This window comes from Callithrix jacchus, chromosome 10, assembly GCF_049354715.1.
Source record: "Callithrix jacchus isolate 240 chromosome 10, calJac240_pri, whole genome shotgun sequence".
NCBI lineage: Eukaryota > Metazoa > Chordata > Mammalia > Primates > Cebidae > Callithrix > Callithrix jacchus.
In genome coordinates this window covers 101,646,468-101,663,991 of record NC_133511.1, presented here as the reverse complement: position 1 = coordinate 101,663,991, position 17,524 = coordinate 101,646,468, and the positions used below count along the sequence as shown (strand labels likewise).

At 40.8% G+C, this 17,524-nt stretch overlaps 1 protein-coding gene across 3 annotated transcripts; it reads left to right on the top strand.

Moving 5' to 3' along the window:
• The first annotated feature begins 1,968 nt into the window (after positions 1-1,968).
• Positions 1,969-17,323, top strand: COMMD9 (COMM domain containing 9). 3 transcript variants are annotated; one of them, XM_078340852.1, is made up of 7 exons: positions 1,969-2,031; positions 10,491-10,616; positions 12,715-12,854; positions 13,912-13,923; positions 14,186-14,220; positions 15,366-15,469; positions 16,514-17,323. In XM_078340852.1, exons 1-7 carry the CDS (start codon positions 1,981-1,983, stop codon positions 16,652-16,654), a joined length of 609 nt encoding a protein of 202 aa, XP_078196978.1. In that variant the 5' UTR covers positions 1,969-1,980; the 3' UTR covers positions 16,655-17,323. The 3 variants fall into 3 exon arrangements, with proteins under 3 accessions (XP_078196978.1, XP_002755229.1, XP_017833508.1); XM_002755183.7 differs by lacking the exon at positions 13,912-13,923; XM_017978019.3 differs by lacking the exons at positions 13,912-13,923; positions 14,186-14,220.
• Positions 17,324-17,524: the final 201 nt, after the last annotated feature.

Sequence of the window (17,524 nt, the reverse complement as noted above, 5' to 3'; positions counted from 1 at the left end):
TAGTCACTAATGCTGTATAACAAATTACCTCAAAGCTTCATGGCTTAAAACGACAAACATTTATAATCTTAATAGTGGTTGAAGGCCAGAAATCCAGGCATGGCTTAGCTGTGTGGTTCTGGCTCAGAATCTCTCATGAGGTTGCAGTTAAGCTGTTGGCCAAGACTACCGCCTTCTTAAGTCTCTGCCAGACCTAGAGAATCTGCTTCTAAGGTCGGTAATGAGGTTGTCAGCCAGATGCTTCAGTTCCTTGTCACCTAGGACTCTCTGTAGGACTGCTTACAACATGGCAGTTTGCCTTCCCCAGAGCAAAGGATTCAAGTGAAAGAGAGCAGGGCACATGAGAGAGCGCCCAAGCCAGGGGACAGGAACTTCAGCTTTTTTGTTTGTTTTTGGTGTAGTCTCGTATAACCTAATCTCAGAAGTGATATGCCATTAACACCCACCATTTGCTATTGGTCATGAATACCAATCCTGGTACAAGGTGGGAATTGTCTACACTAGGGTGTGAATACCAGGAGTCTGAGATCATTAAGGGCCATCTTGGAGGCTGGTGACCACACTCCTCATTGCTCTAAAGTAAGACAAGAAGGCACAGCCCTGCAAATAACAAGGCAATATCCTCAAATAAGTCACACAAGTTCATCTTAGTCTAATCACTTTTTTGAGTGCTTGTCTATTTAACAAACATTCAATTCACCAAAAGCAATGGGCCCAGCCCTATAGATACAAAGAGGAGTTAAACCTAGAACCTACATTGAGTTATGACAGGAAACAGGAATCAGGCCATGAGGGCTCAAGGAAAAGAGAGGCCAAGAAAAAGAGCTAGAATCAGGACTCCGTGACAAAATGCTTCTAAAATCTTCTAATCCAGGAATGGGTTTCTCCTTAGACAATTTGATTTTTGTTTTCCTGGGCCTTGACAACACCCCCACAGAAAATGGAGGCAGAGAGGGGAAGGGGGAGGAGAGGAGACAAAGGAACAAATGTCCTTACCGGCTTACCAATTTCTGGAATTTCACAAATGGACATTCTTTCTTAAGCTCGAATTTATCAGAACCCATTTTTTTGAGCTGGAATGTGCTTTATAAAAAGTGGAGGACTGAAAGAGAAAAGAGCCACCCAAATATTAAAAGTAGATAAAGGACATGTCTGCTTTGAGGTACAGCCTCTGAGCACTGTGCAAGTCGGAGTCCAGCACGGATCATGCACAATCACTCTTCACAACTATACTCCTTGTAATTACCTTCCCGAATAAATGAACTAAATCATTTCCATAAACCACCTCCCCCGTCTCACCCCTGTATAACAAGAACCTAGCTAGGTAGTAGCTTTCATTCCATTCCTCTCCTCTCCTGTCTTCCAAACACTTCCTCACCTGCTCTTGGAACCATATCTCCTCTATGACTATGGTAAAGTTACTAAAAACCCTAAATTATTATTTCCCAGTCTGGATAATACTAATAATACTAGCTCCTACCTACTCCATAGGCTGAAAAACTACACACAGAAGTAATTTTACATTCTTCAAGACAGGATGTGTGTGCGTTTGTAAATTCCAAGAAGTCCGAGATGCACAACCTCATTTTCATCCCCAGCACTGGTACGCTGATCACTCCTGAAGAGCTACGTTTCCAAGGTGCCTGCCAAGCCTGCAGGTGTATTCCCCAAATGGGCGAGCCCACCCACATGGGTCAAGGGAAAACCTATTTCCCTGACCTGGTAAGTAGGCAAGTCAAGACAATTTCCTCCCCAAGTAAACCATCCTCCACCCTGGTCCCCCTAGTCCTTCCGTCCTAGAGTCCCAGGGTTTAGCAATCCAGCCGCCGCGTCCGTCTTGATCTCGGCTCGACTCCCACAGCATCAAAACCCAGACACCCTTCCTCCACCCTGAAGGACTACAGCCCCCGGCAGGCCCCGCGACAACAAACGCCACATGACGTCGCTTCGCTGGTGCCGCGGTCATGTGACTTCGGAAAGATGGCTGCCCTGACAGCGGAGCATTTTGCAGCGCTTCAGAGCCTGCTCAAGGTAAATCGAAGGGGTGGGGACAGCATGAGATGGCCCTTTGTCTCCGAGACTTTAGACGGAGCAGGAATTGGGAACAAACTGACCCTGGTTTGGAGCTACAACCCCGCTGCTTGTTCTCTGTGTGATCCCAGGCAAATCGTTGCGTCTTTCTGAAAAAGTAAGGAAAAAATACCGTTTTGACAGGAAGATAAGAGAAAAAATAATAATATAATGGGCATGAAGGCGCAGTACAAGTGTCCCCTCCTATTAGTCTCTGGGATTGTTTTTCGGGATTGGTGCATTAGAGTGGTGGTTGCTGGATTCACGTTAGCAGTTCCTCATTTCATCCCGTAGCCCCTCCTGCACTCCACCACTAAGAAATTATTTCCTACTGCGTCAGCCCAGCCCTCCGAATGAGCTGTGAGTTCAATATTCCACTGAGGTCCGGATTTCCCGTACTTTGTAAAGCTCAAATGAAATGATAGGTCGAATTTATTTGTTTATTTATTTTTTACTTTTTGAGATGCAGTCTCACTCTGTCGCCTAGGCTGGAGTGCAGTGGCATGATCTCGGCTCACTGCAACCTCCTGAGTGACTGGGATTACAGGCGCCCGCCACCACGCCCGGCTAATTTTTGTATTTTTAGTAAAGACAGGGTTTCACCATCTTGGCCAGGCTTGTCTTGAAATCCTGACCTCGTGATCCATCCGCCTCGGCCTCCCAAAATGCTGGGATTACAGGCGTGAACCACCGCGCCCGGCTGGAATTATTTAACATGATTTGCCCTGTGGGAGAAAAGGCAGCTTTATTTTCCTTCGTAGAACTTGTCGCTATTTGCTCCTTGACTGTCTGTCTCATAAGAATGGAAGATCCATCAGCGACCTTTTCTTTCTTCCTCTCTTCCTTTTTTTTTCTTTTAACTCCAGGTAAAGACGGTTGAGTTACTCACCTCAATTTATGGCACATCATCATCATGGGTCCATTTAATAGACTCTGTTTTGTTTTAGTTGTTTATTTTTCAATTGGTTTCTCTGTTCATTAGCGTTCTCCACTCCTAAAGGGATCTACTCTTTTGTTCACAGGTGTTAATGCCCAACAAGTAGAACACTAATACCTGGCACACAGCATGTGCTCAGTAAATAACTGTTAAATTAATTATACATGAAGTAACAGAGCTGGGACTGGAAACCTAGGGCTCTCAGCTACCAGCCCGGTGCCTTTTCACCTTCATTTTGGCTGCTTTGTACCTACCTCCACCTCCATGCCTGTTAGTCTTAGGCACTTTTTTATTTTAAAAACTTTAAAAGATTAATGTGTAGCATACATACAGAAAAGTGCATAAATCATAAATGTACAGTTAAATGATTTATTACACATCAATGTAACCACCACCAAGGTCAAAAAATGAAATGTTACCAGTATCCTCAAAGCCCCCCTTTTGCCCCTTCTTTGCTTCCTCACTCTCTTGCCCAACGGTAACCACTATCTTTGCTTCTGAACGATTCATTGAATATTGCCCATGTTTGAACTTTACATAAATGGAATAATACAGCATATACTTTTTTTTATGCCTGGCTTCTTTTGCTCACCATTATGTAGCAGTAGTTCATTGATTTTCATTGCTACTGTCCTATGTACTTTCTCTTCTTTTAAAAAAAAATTACTTAGACTTTTAATTATGAGATAATTATAAATCCATATGTAGTTGTAAGAAATGATATAGGCTGGGCGCGGTGGCTCACACCTGTAATCCCACTTTGGGAGGCCGAGGTGGGCAGATCATGAGGTCAGGAGATTAAGACCATCCTGGCCAACATGGTGAAACCCCATCTCTACTAAAATACAAAAAATTAACCGGGCGTGGTGGTACATGCCTGTAGTCCTAGCTACTCAGGAGGCTGATGCAGGGGAATCCCTTGAACCCAGGAGGCGGAGGTCGCAGTGAGCCGAGATCACGCCACTGCACTCAAGCCTGGCGACAGAGCCAGACTACGTCTGAAAAAAAAACAAAACAGAAAGAAACAATAATAATATCATTTATCCTTTACTCAATTTTCCCCAGTTCTGCAGGATTCTGCAGATCTATACATAGTATATACATTATATAGTATGTATACTATTATGTATCGTTCCATATATATGTATAGTATGTATACAACATGTAGTATGTATGTATATTATATTTATATAATATATAACATATATATTATATATATACTCTATAGTATACCTAATATAGTGTACATACTATTATGTATAGTATATATACTATTACGTATAGCAGAATCCTGCAGAAGTGGGGAAAACTGGGTAAAAGATAAATGGGATGTCAATACCTAATGTCAAAGGTATTAACATTGATAGTCAAAATACAAAGCATTTCTATCACCACAAAGATTCCTCATACTGCTGTTTTATAGCCACACCCTCCTTAACCTTTGGCATTATTCATTTCTCTAATTTTGACATTTCAAGAATTCCATATAAATGCCATGTAAATACAGTAAATAACCTTCTGAGATTGACTTTTTTCACTCAGCCTAATTTTCATCTATGTTGTGTGTATATTCCTTTCCTTTTTATTGCTGAGTGGTATTTCATGTAATGACTGTACAGCAGTTTTGTGTTGTGTGGTTTTCAGTATATACATCCTGTAGTTCATTTTTTTGAACAATTGCAAATGGTATTTTCCTTATTTATTTATTTATTTTTATGGGAGACAAGAGTCTTGTTCTGTGGCCCAGGCTGGAGTGCAGTGGTGCAATCTCAGCTCACTGCAACCTCCACCTCCTGGGTTCAAGCAATTCTCATGCCTCAGCCTACCAAGTAGCTGGGACTGCAAGTGCCTGCCACCACTTGAGGCTAATTTTTTTTGCGTATATTTTTAGTACAGACCGGGTTTCACTACGTTGGCCAGGCTGGTCTCAAACTCCTGACCGCAAGTGATCCATCCACCTTGGCCTCCCAAAGTGCTGGGATTATAGATGTGAACCATCACGCCCAGCCCATATTTTTAATTTTAGTGTCCATGTGTTCATTGCTAATATATAGAAATACAACTGATGTATGTATGTTTATCTTCTACATGCAAACTTGCTAAACTCAATGTTTCTAGGAGTTTTTGGTATATTCCTTGGGATGGTCTACATAGAAAATCATGTTATTTGCAAACAGGGACAGTTTTATTTCTTCCTTTCTGATCTGCACACATTTTATTTCCTTTTCTTGCCTTATTTTGGTGGCTAGAACATTCAGCACTGTGTTGATTCAGACCGGAGAAAGCAGATACCTTGCCTTGTTCTCAGTTTTGGGGGCAAAGTGTTTAGCCTCTCACCATTAAGTATAATGTTAACTGTAGGTTTTTTGTAGATGCTGTTTATCAATATAAGGAAGTTCTCTCTATTCCTGTTTTTCTGAGGGTTTTTATCAAGAATGGATGTTTAATTTTTATCAGATACTTTCTCTGCATCGATTTGTATCATGTGATTTTCTTTAATGTGGTGGATTACACAGATTTTCAAATATTGAACCAGGCTTGCATCTGTGGAATAAATCCACCTGGTCATAGTGTGTAATTACATACTTATATATTATAGTATATACTTATGTAATTATAGACTTAAATATTTTATATATAATTGTATGTATCTGCTAATTATATATATATATATATAATTGATCTCTATTTGCTAATATTTTGCTAAGAATTTTTGCATCTATTTTTATGAGGGATATTGGTCTGTGGTTTTGCTGTTTTTCTGTACAATTCTGTGAAGTTTTGGTTTCAGGGTAACACTAGCTTTGTAGCTATATAAAATCGTTTGGAGAGTACTCCATCTTCTGTTTTTCTAGAGGAGATGGTATATAATCACTTCATTCTTTTTTATAATGTTTGTTAGAATTCTCCAAACTATCTGAGCCTAGAGATTTTTTTTAAGAGTTTTAAAATTGTGAATTCAATTTTCTTAATACTTATAGGCCTATTCAAATTATCAATTTTATATTAGGGGAGTGGAAGTAGTTTGTGTTATTTGAAGAATTGGTCCATTTTATTTAAACTATCACATTTATGTTTATAGAATTGTTCATGAAGTTTCCATTATCCTTCTGATGTCTGCAGGATCGGTGGTAATATCCTCATATTTCATTCCCGATACTGATAATTTGTGTCTCTCCTCTTAACTTTGTCGGTCTTGCTAGAGGTTTGTCGATTTTTATTGACATTGTCAAAGAACCAGCTGTTTGTTTCATTTATTTTTCTATTTTCAATTTCATTGGTTTCTGCTCTTATCACTGTTAATTCCAGTGCTTCCTTTGGATTTATTATGCTTTCCTTTTTATAGGTTCTTGAGGTGGTAGCTTAGATTGTTGATTTGAGACTTTGCCTCTTTTCTAGTGTATGCTATAATGTTAATTTCTAGTTAATATGCTATAATGTATTTCTAGTTAATGCTGTAAGTTTTCCTCTAACCACTTGCTAGGCTGTGCCTCACAAATGTTGATATGGTGTGTTTTCATTCTCACTTATTCAGTGTAATTTTAAAATATCCCTGAGACTTTCCCTTTAACATAGGAATTATTTAGAAGTGGACTATTTAAGTTTATAAGTGTTCAGATATTTTTCTGTTACCTTTCTGTTATTGATTTCTATTTCGATTCCATTGTGGTCACATAGAACATACTCTGTATTACTTCATTTCTTTTGAATTTGATGAAGTTTGTTTTATGGCCCAGAACATTAGATGTCTGGGTATGTGTTTAGTGGGCACTTGAAATGAATTTGTATTCTGCTGTTACTGGGTATTGTTTCATAAATATTAATTTAATCAATTGATGGTATTGTTGAGTTTCTTCTATACGAGTATCTGTTTGGTTATGTCAATTGTTGAAAGAGGAGTGTTGAAGTCTTCAGTTATATTTGTCTTTCAGTCTTACAGTTCTGATAGTTTTTGCTTCACATATTTTGCAATTCTCTTGTTATCTTTTATTATTATATAATATCCCTCTCTGTCTCTGGTAATTTTCTTTGCCAGTGAAGTTTACTTTTTTATTAATTTAACCAGTTCTCTCCTCTGATTAATGTTTGCATGATATATCTTTTTTCATTCCTTTACTTTCACCCGGCCTTCTATCTTATATTTGAAGGGAGATTTGTTGTTGTTGTTGAGACAGAATCTTGCTCTGTCACCCAGGCTGGAGTGCAGTAGTGCAATCTCAATTCACTACAGCATTGACTTCCCAGGCTTAAGCAATCTTCCTGCCTCAGCCTCCCAAGCAGCTGGTACTACAGGCAAGCACCACCACACCTAGCTAAATTTTGTAAATTTTTTTTGTAGAGAGGGGGTTTTGCCATGCGGCTCAGGCTGGTCTTAAACTTCTGGGCTCAAGCAATCTACCTGCCATGGCCTCACAAAGTGCTGGGATTACAAGCCTGAGCTATCAGGCATGGCCAAGGGTTTCTTATAGATAGCATTTGAGTCATATTTTTAATCCACTGTGCCAATTTTTCTCTTTTAATTGGTACACTTAGACTATTAACATTTACATAAAATGTCAATTTACATATAAATAATTTACATATAATGTAATAATTTACATACAAATGATTTACATATAAAATAATTTACATAATTATTTGTATCTTAGGGCTTCAAGTCTACTATTTTATGTTTGTTTTCTACCTGTTCTCTTAGTTTTTCTTTCATTTTACTTTTTCCTGCCTCCCATGTATTTTAACATTTTTTTAGAATTCCATTTTGATTTATCTGTAATGTTTTAAAGTGCATTTCTTTTTATAGCCTTTTTAGTGGTTGCCCTAATTACTACATTCTATATACATAACTTACCGCAGTCTCTTGTTGTCATCATTTTACCAGTTAGGGCAAAGTATAGAAACCTTACCTCCCTTTATACCCCTTTATCTTTCCTCATTTATAATTGTCTTAAATATTTTCTCTACATACATTCAGAGCCACAGCAGACAGTATTATATTTTTTGCTTGAACCTTCAAACATAATAGAAAACTCAAGAAAAGAAAGAAAGTCTATAGTATTTATCATATTTTTGTTTGCCCTATTCTGTCTGCCTGATTGTGATGGTTGATTTCAGCTGTTGACTTGATTGAGGGTTGCCTACATGGATGGTGAAGCATTGTTTTTGAGTTTGTCTGTGACAGTGTTGCCAGAGGAAATTGATGTGTGAATCAGTGGACTGAGAGAGAAAGACCTGCCTTAAATGTGGGCAGGTATCATCCCATTGGCTGGGGACCCAATTGGGCCAAACAGGTGGAAGAAGAGGGATTCTTTTTCTCTCTGCTCTCTTTCTCCCTTCTAAAGAAAGATGCCTTTTCTCCTCTTGCCCTTGGACATTAGATGCTGGGTTCTTCATTTTTTTGGACTGTAGGACTTAACACCAGTGGCCTCCTGGTGGCTCTTAGTCTTTTGGCCTCAAACTGGGGGCTGTACCATCACCTTCCCTCGTCTGAGGTTGCTAGACTTTGACTGAGCCAAGCTGCCAGCTTCCTTGGTCCTCCAGCTTGCAGATGGCCTATTGTGGGACTTTGCCTCTGTGATCATGTAAGCCATTTCCCCATAATAAATCCCTTCTCACATATCCTGTTGGTTTTGTCTCTCTGGAGAGCTCAGGCTAGTACACTGGTGTTTCACTGGTTTCTTGTTTCATTGTTTCCATTCTGCTTAGAGAACTTGTTTTGACCATTCTTTTACAGCGGAAATTCTTAGTTTTTCTTCATCTGAGAATGTCTTGATTTCTTCTTCATTCCTGAAGGATATTTTTGCTAGGTGTAGGATTCCAAGTTGACAGGTTTTTTTTCCCTCTCAGCACCTAAAAAATATTGTCACTTCTTTCTTCCTTCCATGGATTCTGATATGAAATCTACTTTTATTGCAATTGTTTTTTTAATAGGTAAGTTGTCATTTCTCTCTGCTTTAAAGATTTGTCTTTCATTTTCAGAAGTTCAATTATATGTCCTGATATGGATTTCGTTGGATTTATCCTGTTTAGGGTTCACTCAGGTTCTTGAAATGTATAGGAGTATGTCTCTAAGTAAACTTGGAACGTTTTCAGCATTATTTCTTTGAATATTTTTTCAGTCTTTCTCTCTTTCATCATCTCCTTCTAGGACTCCAATGATATGAATGTTAGGTCTTTCATTATACTCTCACATGTCCCCAAAGCTCTGTTCATAATTTTGTCTGTTTTCTCTGTTTTTCTGATTGGATAATTTCTACTGTTCTGTCTTTTGGTTCATTGATTCTTTATTCTTTCTATTTTGGTGCTGAGCCAATCTGCTGAGCTTTTTATTTTGGTTATTTTGTTTTTCAGTTCTAAAATTTCCATTTTATTTTTCTTTATATCTTCTACTTCTTGGCTGAGGCAATTTAAAATGTTTGTTTCAAACAAGTTCATACTTATTTGTTGAAGCATATTTATCCTGGCTGCTTAAAGTTCTTTGTCAGATAATTTCAACATCTGTCATCTTGGTATTGACATCTATTGATTACCTTTTTCTCATTCAGTTTGAGATATTTCTGGTTCTTGGTTTGATGAATGATTTTCATGTTTTATGTTGTGAGAATGGATTTTATTTAAATCTTATGTTTAGCTGGCTTTCTGTGGCACTGCTGAGGCAAGGGAAGGGGTGCCACCACATTACTATCAGTTAGAAGTTCAAGTTTACGTTCCCCACTTGGCTTCTGTTGATACCTGAAAGCAGAGGTTCCTTGTTACCACTGGGTAGGAGTGGAATCTCTGACTCCACATGGTCTCCACTAGTATCACAGAATGATAAGGCTTGATACCAGCTAGTGAGGATAAAGGCCTCAGCTTCCTACTTGGCCTTCTCTACCATCTCCTCAGCAGGAGTGTTGGAGTACCTCATTATAGCCTCACAAGTCTTCTCACTTAGGTCTAGGTCTCCCACTCAGTCTTTGTTGACGTAGAGGTGGGTGGGGCCGCAGTTCTTTCTGTGATATTTGGCTGAGGTGTAGCGGTTATTGTCTAAAAGTCTTCTGTCTTGTGAGGCTGCCCCTTTATTGGTCCTTTGGTTAGAGAGAGCAGGTATTTACCGGGGCTATTATTTTCACTCTGCATCCATTGTCATTTCCAGGTTGCCCTCTTCTTCAGCTCAAAGTCTGAGATATATGCAGCAAAAAAAAAAATCCAGGGGACTCATCATTGTGTAATTCCTTGTGTTATGAGGTCCCTAGTAGATCTGCCACCTCCTCTCCCCCTTCCAGAGTCTTATGTATGTTTTCTATATGATGTACAGAGTTTTTAGTGGTACTTAGCAGAAGGATTGGGGAAAAGTACATCTATTTGATCTTTCCAGAAACCAAAGTCTTATGTACCTTTAAATTTTAAGTCTCAAAGGTATCATGTGTGACTAAGACATTATTATTCAAAACATGTGTTTTCAGAGTCTGAGGTGTTTTTTTCCTATCTGTGATTTAATTCATAGGCCTCCTCAAAAGATGCTGTCAGACAGCTGTGTCAAGAAAGCTTTTCCAGTTCAGCCCTTGGCTCAAAAACACTCTTGGATATTACATGTTCCAGCTTGTCTGTGACCCAGGAGGAGGCAGAGGAAGTAAGTGTGGTCAGAAATGACCTTCGACTGCTGGCCCTCTTAACTTATTAGTCTCTTTCTTGACTTCCCAGTCATTGCCATGTCCAAGGAAAATCCCTTGAAACATCTGCTGACACTAGAGCAAACTTTGATGAATGAGACATGAATGGGAGAACTACACCCAGAATCAGAGCTCCTGACCATTTGCTTTTCAGACCTATTACCTAGACAATGTGGAACAAAAGCCAACCTTTTTGTGATTTTCTTTTTCAACCTGTAACTTGCTGATGCTGATGAATTTTGTCTGCTGGATAGCTTAGGGCAGATTTTTCAGGGATCTTTGAACAGAAGCTTTGAGGCCTGAATAAAATTCAGGAGTATGCACTGCTAGCTCCCATCAGGCTTTGTGAGGCGTGCTTTGTGTATCTCACTCCCTCCTCACCCCTCTGTCCCACAGAAGATCCCCTTCTCCTTATCTCACCAGATCTCAGCAGGTGGCCAAGAGGGAGATAAAGGTAACTCGTAGTTTTTGTGTAGCAGTGACAGCCTTATCTTTCCAAGGCATATATGTTTTTAGAACAGCGGTTTCTTCATCTAAATGGGACTATGTTTTTGGACTTTATTTTTGAGACAGGGTCTAGTTTTGTTACCCAGGCTGGAGGGCAGTGGCATGAACATGGCTCACTGCAGCCTCGACTGCCCAGGCTCAAGCAATCCTCCCACCTCAGCTCCACGAGTTGCTGAGACTACAGGCATGTGCCACCATGCCTGGCTAATTTTTGTATGTTTTATACAGATGAAGTTTTGCCATGTTGCCCAGTCTGGTCTCAAACTCTTGAGTTCAAGCAATTCACCCACCTCAGCCTCCCGAAGTGCTGGGATTATAGGCATGAATGACTGCACCTGGCCTATTTTTTTTTGTTTTTTGTTTTAACTCTGGATCTTTGTTTATTGAAATGAGCTGTAGAAAAGGAAAAGGGAAAAGCAAAATTATGGACTTGAAGACTTATTTTGGGTTCCCCCCAAAGTAGATTATTTGGGAGGTGATTCTGGAAAGCACAGAGCAGTGGGGAAAATCAAACAGGGAAGACAAGTCAATAAAAGAGGATGTTAAGAGAGGTTACTGATGTGGAAAACTTGGGTTCCTGTAAGAAACCAAGTAGAACACCTCTCAGAATTGTTCCCTGGAGGACAGAGAGGCTTGGCCATTTATCCATAAACACCCACTCTCATTGGTGGAAAGGTGACTTCCCTTCACTTCCAGGTTGTGTCAGGCAATCTGCAGTGATGTCAGAGAAAGTCCTAAAGCAGAGAAACAGTTACCTCCAGAGAGCTGTGTTTTTAGGTTAGCAAAGCATTACTGTATTCACAAGACCGCCATAAACCACTCTTACACTTCAAAGTTACAGATTCACTTAGAAGGACCTAGGATGGGAACACAGCATTTTAGCAGGATGGGCAGACACTCCTCTTCCCAGGAAGAACCCACACCAGGAGCTGTTTGTTCTCTTTTCCCTCCTAGGTGACAGTTGAGAGGAAAGGACATTGAATCCTACCACCCTGGATTCGAGGCCCTCACTCCACAGGACTTAGTATCCCATGTCACAGTTCAGTAAGCACAGCTTCAGGTTCTCGAAAGGAGCCTGTAGCCACACGTAGGCAAGTCCAAAGCCACAGGCACCCCAGGTGTTTATGCAGTCCTTTTAGTTCAGAGGCTGGGACCAATGCAGTGTTGCTTAGTAACACAGCTGACTTTCCAGTGCTCTCAGGTTACCAGGGAAACAGCACCAGTAAGTTAACTGAAGGTCAGATTCTCATGCAGAAGGAAAAGGGCTATGTTAACTCTTTGCCCACAAGTGGAGAGTTTCTGGTAAGCTGACAGCTTCTTAGATCAGGCAGCTGCATCTGTCTTCTGAACCAACAGATGAACTCCAAGGCAGGCTGAGGCACATGGGACATGAGCATGTGCTGTGCACAGAGGCCTCTGGACTCATGACTCAGTTGAATGACCATGGCAGTGTGCAGCCTTAGGGGTGTAGAGTCCTGCCCCTAGCCCTGTTTTGTGCCCTCTGTCTGCTGCTTCTGTTGTAGCTACAGGGTGGCTCCGTCTGTCTTGCAGCTGCTCCAGGCTCTGCACCGCCTCACTAGGCTGGTGGCATTCCGTGACTTGTCTTCTGCCGAGGCGATTCTGGCTCTCTTTCCAGAAAATTTCCACCAAAACCTCAAAAACCTACTAACAAAGATCATCCTAGAACATGTGTAAGTGCTCATTTCTTAAAAGTCCCTTCTAAATTTTATATTTCTTATTATTTTTATTCCCATTCTAGAAATAATATGCTCAATTGTTGAAAACTTAGAAAGCACAGATAAGCAAAAAGAAAATAAGGCACCTATAATCCACCAGCCAGAGTTAGCAGTAGTCTTTTCTTAATAGAAAGCCTTTTAAGACATGTTTATTTTTTTCTCTTTACACATCTACAGGAGGTTGATGTTTTGCTTTTGCTGTTACAAAATGGATCATGCCATTTTATAACTTGCTTATTTGCTGTTAACAGTATCAACAATAGTGACATTTCAGGTCAATATTTACCTTCAGTATCATTGTAATGGTTAAACATATTCTATTATAGGAAGAAATGTGTAACTTAATTTTAAAATTTCCTAGTGTTGGACACTGAGGCTATTGGCACTTTTCATTTCAGTGAACAACTTACAATGAAAATTTTGCTCTTGTGCTTATTTTTTTTACTGGGTTAAAGGTAATGGACATTTTGAGGATTTGGCCTTAAATTTTCAAGTTGGCCATTAGAAAGATTGCAGTATTTTTCCACAGTAGCAGGATACAAGTGTGCCCCTCTCCCTACACCTTCACTGAGGGGATTCTTTTCTTACATTTTTCCCGGTTCCACAAATGGCAAATGGTACCTCATTTCAGTGTTCCTGCCTTTGACAATAATGACGTCAGGTATCTTTTTCATATGTTTATTGATCATTTTTATTTCTTTTGTGAAGTATCTGTATATTTTCTTGGCTGGAAAGTTCCTTTTAAGCACATACATTGTAAGCAGAATTGATTAACTGTTGGTCAGCAGAAAGCTTGAACAGACCTCTCTAATAGCAATAACTGATAATGCCTATTTACCAAAGGTTTTGTTGTATATTAAGAACTTTCTCATACATGACCACATTTTATTCTGTTCATTGTGGCATTAGGTCTGTTTGGATGTGTTTTTGCAGAAGATGCAATACTAGCATATGCAGTAGGTGCTCAATAAACAGGATAAGCTGACCTCTTTCCTTTTGTTTTGTCTTTCAGAACAATCGCACAGTAAGATTACAATACATTATATTATCTTCTTTTTTGTCCTAAACTATGAAAACTAACAACACTTATGGCCTTAACATCACTGAGCTTTGTAAAACAGATAAACAAAAGGCTTTCTTGGAGAGAGGGGTTTCTGTGGTGCTTTCCTGTTAGCAGGTGATGGTAGGTCTAAAGATCACAGGAAGGTCCAAGGTCCTCCCTCTATCAGAAGAGTCAGTCTCATCCACTTTCCATTATTTTTTCCTCATTTTTCCCTCTTAAACAGGTCTACTTGGAGAACTGAAGCCCAGGCAAATCAGAGTGAGTACCAAGAAATCTTCCCCACCTTTCTTACTTGTCTCTTCAGCCCCAGCTCTCAATCTGCTAGGTGACCAGAGATTTCGCCAAAAACCAAACTGAACCTTTCTAGTCTCAACCCATACTCTGTGTATGGTAGGGTTTTCCCCCTAATTCTACTTTTAACTTTTTTCTGATTAGAACCATTATTACATAGGCATGCTGTTAAAAAAAAAAAAACAGAAATATCGGCCAGGCATGGTGGCTCATGCCTGTAATCCCAGCACTTTGGGAGGCTGAGGCAGGTGGATCACAAGATCAGCCTGGCCAAGATGGTGAAACCCCATCTCTACTGAAAATACAAAAATTAGCCGGGCCTGGTGGGGGTCGGGGGCGCCTGTAATCCCAGCTCCTCTGGAGGCTGAGGCAGAGAATTGCTTGAACCTGGGAGGTGGAGGTTGCAGTGGAACCGAGACTGCACTCCAGCCTGGACAATAGAGTGAGACTCTGTCTCAAAAAGAAAAAAAAAAAACCAGAACTATCCAAAGCAGAAAGTAAAGTACTTAAAATAATGCTATTTCAGTTGTGAAAAAAATTAACAGTAATTGAAATTAGTTTGAAAGACTGAATAAAAGTCCGTGTTTAATAAATGGTCATTTAATAACTGAGCCAGCCACAGTGCTGGAGCCCTTTATCTGCATTAAGTCATTTAGTCCTCCCGACAGCCCTGTGAGGTAGGCTGATGAGCAGACAGAAGCTCAGAGGTTAGGTAAGTGGTAGCACCTGTATTCAAGTCAAGTCTATTTTTCTCTAAAACAAGAGCTCTTACCACTATTTCTGAAGCGGCACATTTCTTAAGCCTCAGGCCATGATTTCTTCTCTGCCTTGTGTCACTTCTCATTCTGCCCTGAATCTGGAGGGCTGGGTGTTCAGGCGGAAGCCTGCATATGCTGCCACTGTGAATTAGTACTAAGTGCAGGCAGCAAAGAGCACTGGGTAAGGCACATGACTTGCTGTGGGTCTTGGGCTTTGTCTGTCTGTCTGTCTCAGAGACTTGCTACGTAGACCAATGTATTGTATGTGTACAGTCCTCAGAGCCGCCTGTCATAGAATAAAGGCTTGTTAAACATGAGCAGCGTGAGCATTGAGCTGAGCGCTTCCTTCCACAGTCTCTCTGCCACGCCTGGTGGATCTGGACTGGAGAGTGGATATCAGAACCTCCTCAGACAGCATCAGCCGCATGGCCGTCCCCACCTGCCTGCTCCAGATGAAGGTACATTCACTATCATGCCATTAGAAAGAAGAGGCCGCACCCCTGTGGCCATCTAAAACACCAGTCTCCAAGGTTTGGGATCTCTAACCCATGTATTTTTAAAAATTATCATCCCCTTTATCCTCCTTTGTTTAGTTACAAAGTGTATGTGTACTACCATATTAACATATTGTGGACATATTAAAACAAACAAATGCAAAACACATTTTTAAAGTAATTTGCTGATACCTAAAGGTTACCTCATAGTCTTAGCAGTTTAGCTTTAACCATAGGTTGCACTTCCAGACTTTAATTACTCTGCATGATAGTTTCAGTGTACTTTAGCCAACTTCTTGTCCAGTGATCGGCCTGTCATTATGTGTAACGTGGCTGATCTAGAGGGTCTCCCAGCAGCTGGGGAAGTGTCAGGACTTCATTTTCTTGCTCACACACCTTCGCTTCATTGGTGTTGTCTTCATTTTATAGTTCTTTTCAGGAATCTTTTTAAGCCACATGTCCATTTTGTAGTGTTTGTTTAGTTAAAACTAGATATTTACATATCTACATAACCAGATACCCAGAAATTCAACACTTATAAGAAAATGAAGAAGGGTGCCTCTAGCAATTAAGTTTTAAATAATAGTAAAGCTTAACTTCTTTATTTTTTTTAAACTAAGGGTTGTAATATTGTTCCTGCATCTCAATGGATTGTCTTATGTATCCAGCAGAGCCCACTCCTTAAAGTACCATTATAAACACACACCATGTTTTTCTTACTTGAATGCTGAGAGTTAGGGTGTCAGAGAGCCGAGTCTTGGCTTGGCCTTCTTTGATACCTACCCATGGCACTTGTCGCAAACGGAGGCTGACCCAGGCCACTGAGGCATCTCCTTCACTCTCCCTTACTACTAAATGACTCAAGGGCTGATACTCTAGTGCTTAGGAAAGAGCCTGTCTTTACAGGTTCAGCAGAACTGAGCTCAGCCTCGCAGGCTCAGGGCTTACTTACAGGGAGATAGGAAAAGAGGCAGCTATGACTTTCTAGGCTGTGTTCTCTTTTTTCAGATCCAGGAAGATCCCAGCCTATGCGGAGACAAACCCTCCATCTCAGCTGTCACCATGGAGCTGAGCAAAGAAACACTGGATACCATGTTAGATGGCCTGGGCCGCATCCGAGACCAACTCTCGGCCGTGGCCAGTAAATGATCCAGCCAGCTGCCAGTGCCACTGCCATGACCCAGCTGCTCATGAGTGACAGAAGTCTCCCACATGCAGGATGCCCTTGCAGCTGCAGCTGATATCAGGCACGATGGTGGGGACAACAGGGGGCTACTGCCATCCAGAAGTTACAGTTGGATTGGGAGGAAGCAGCCAGACCCCCTGCCGTTCTCCTCACTCGTCTTTCTCTTTTTGAAGCTGGAGAGCAGAAGCTCCCATCTTTGAAAAGCTCCTGAGTACAACTTCATTACCACCATGGCCAAGTGAGGGAACATTTGCATCCTCAGTTGCCTCTGTATATAGCTGTTTGGGAAATTCAGGCCCATATCATGCAGTTTATCCAATAAGTTTATTTCCAACATTAGCTCTAATTAGTTCATTTCCAATCCCAGAATACATGGAGGGAATCAGGCAGGTGATGCCACCAGTTCCCCCTCCTCTGTCAGAGAAGCCAGGCAGAACCCACAGAGCATGGTCCATCCAGAGTGTCCCCTGAGCTTCCTCCACCCCCCTGGACCTCCTCTCCAGTGTAGGAAGACTGAAATGGGTGCTAATTCCCTTCTTCATGAAACCAGGGCCCTCTTTCTTCTTATAATGCAGCCACTCCTGGGGGAAGAAGTGGGAAAAATTGGAAATAAACAGTAGTTCTAAAACTTCCATGATTTTTGTAGCTTCTTTTGTACCCAAGTTGTGGCCTTTGGCAAGTACTTTCTCCAGGTTTTAAAGATGATCCCAACTTCCTAATTCCCAGCAAAGCCCTTGACCCATGGCATGACATAAAATCAGGCAAATGAATCTCACCACCTTTCATGTTTTCACCTGTTATGTAGAACAAAGGAAGCGAGGCTGACCACAGGA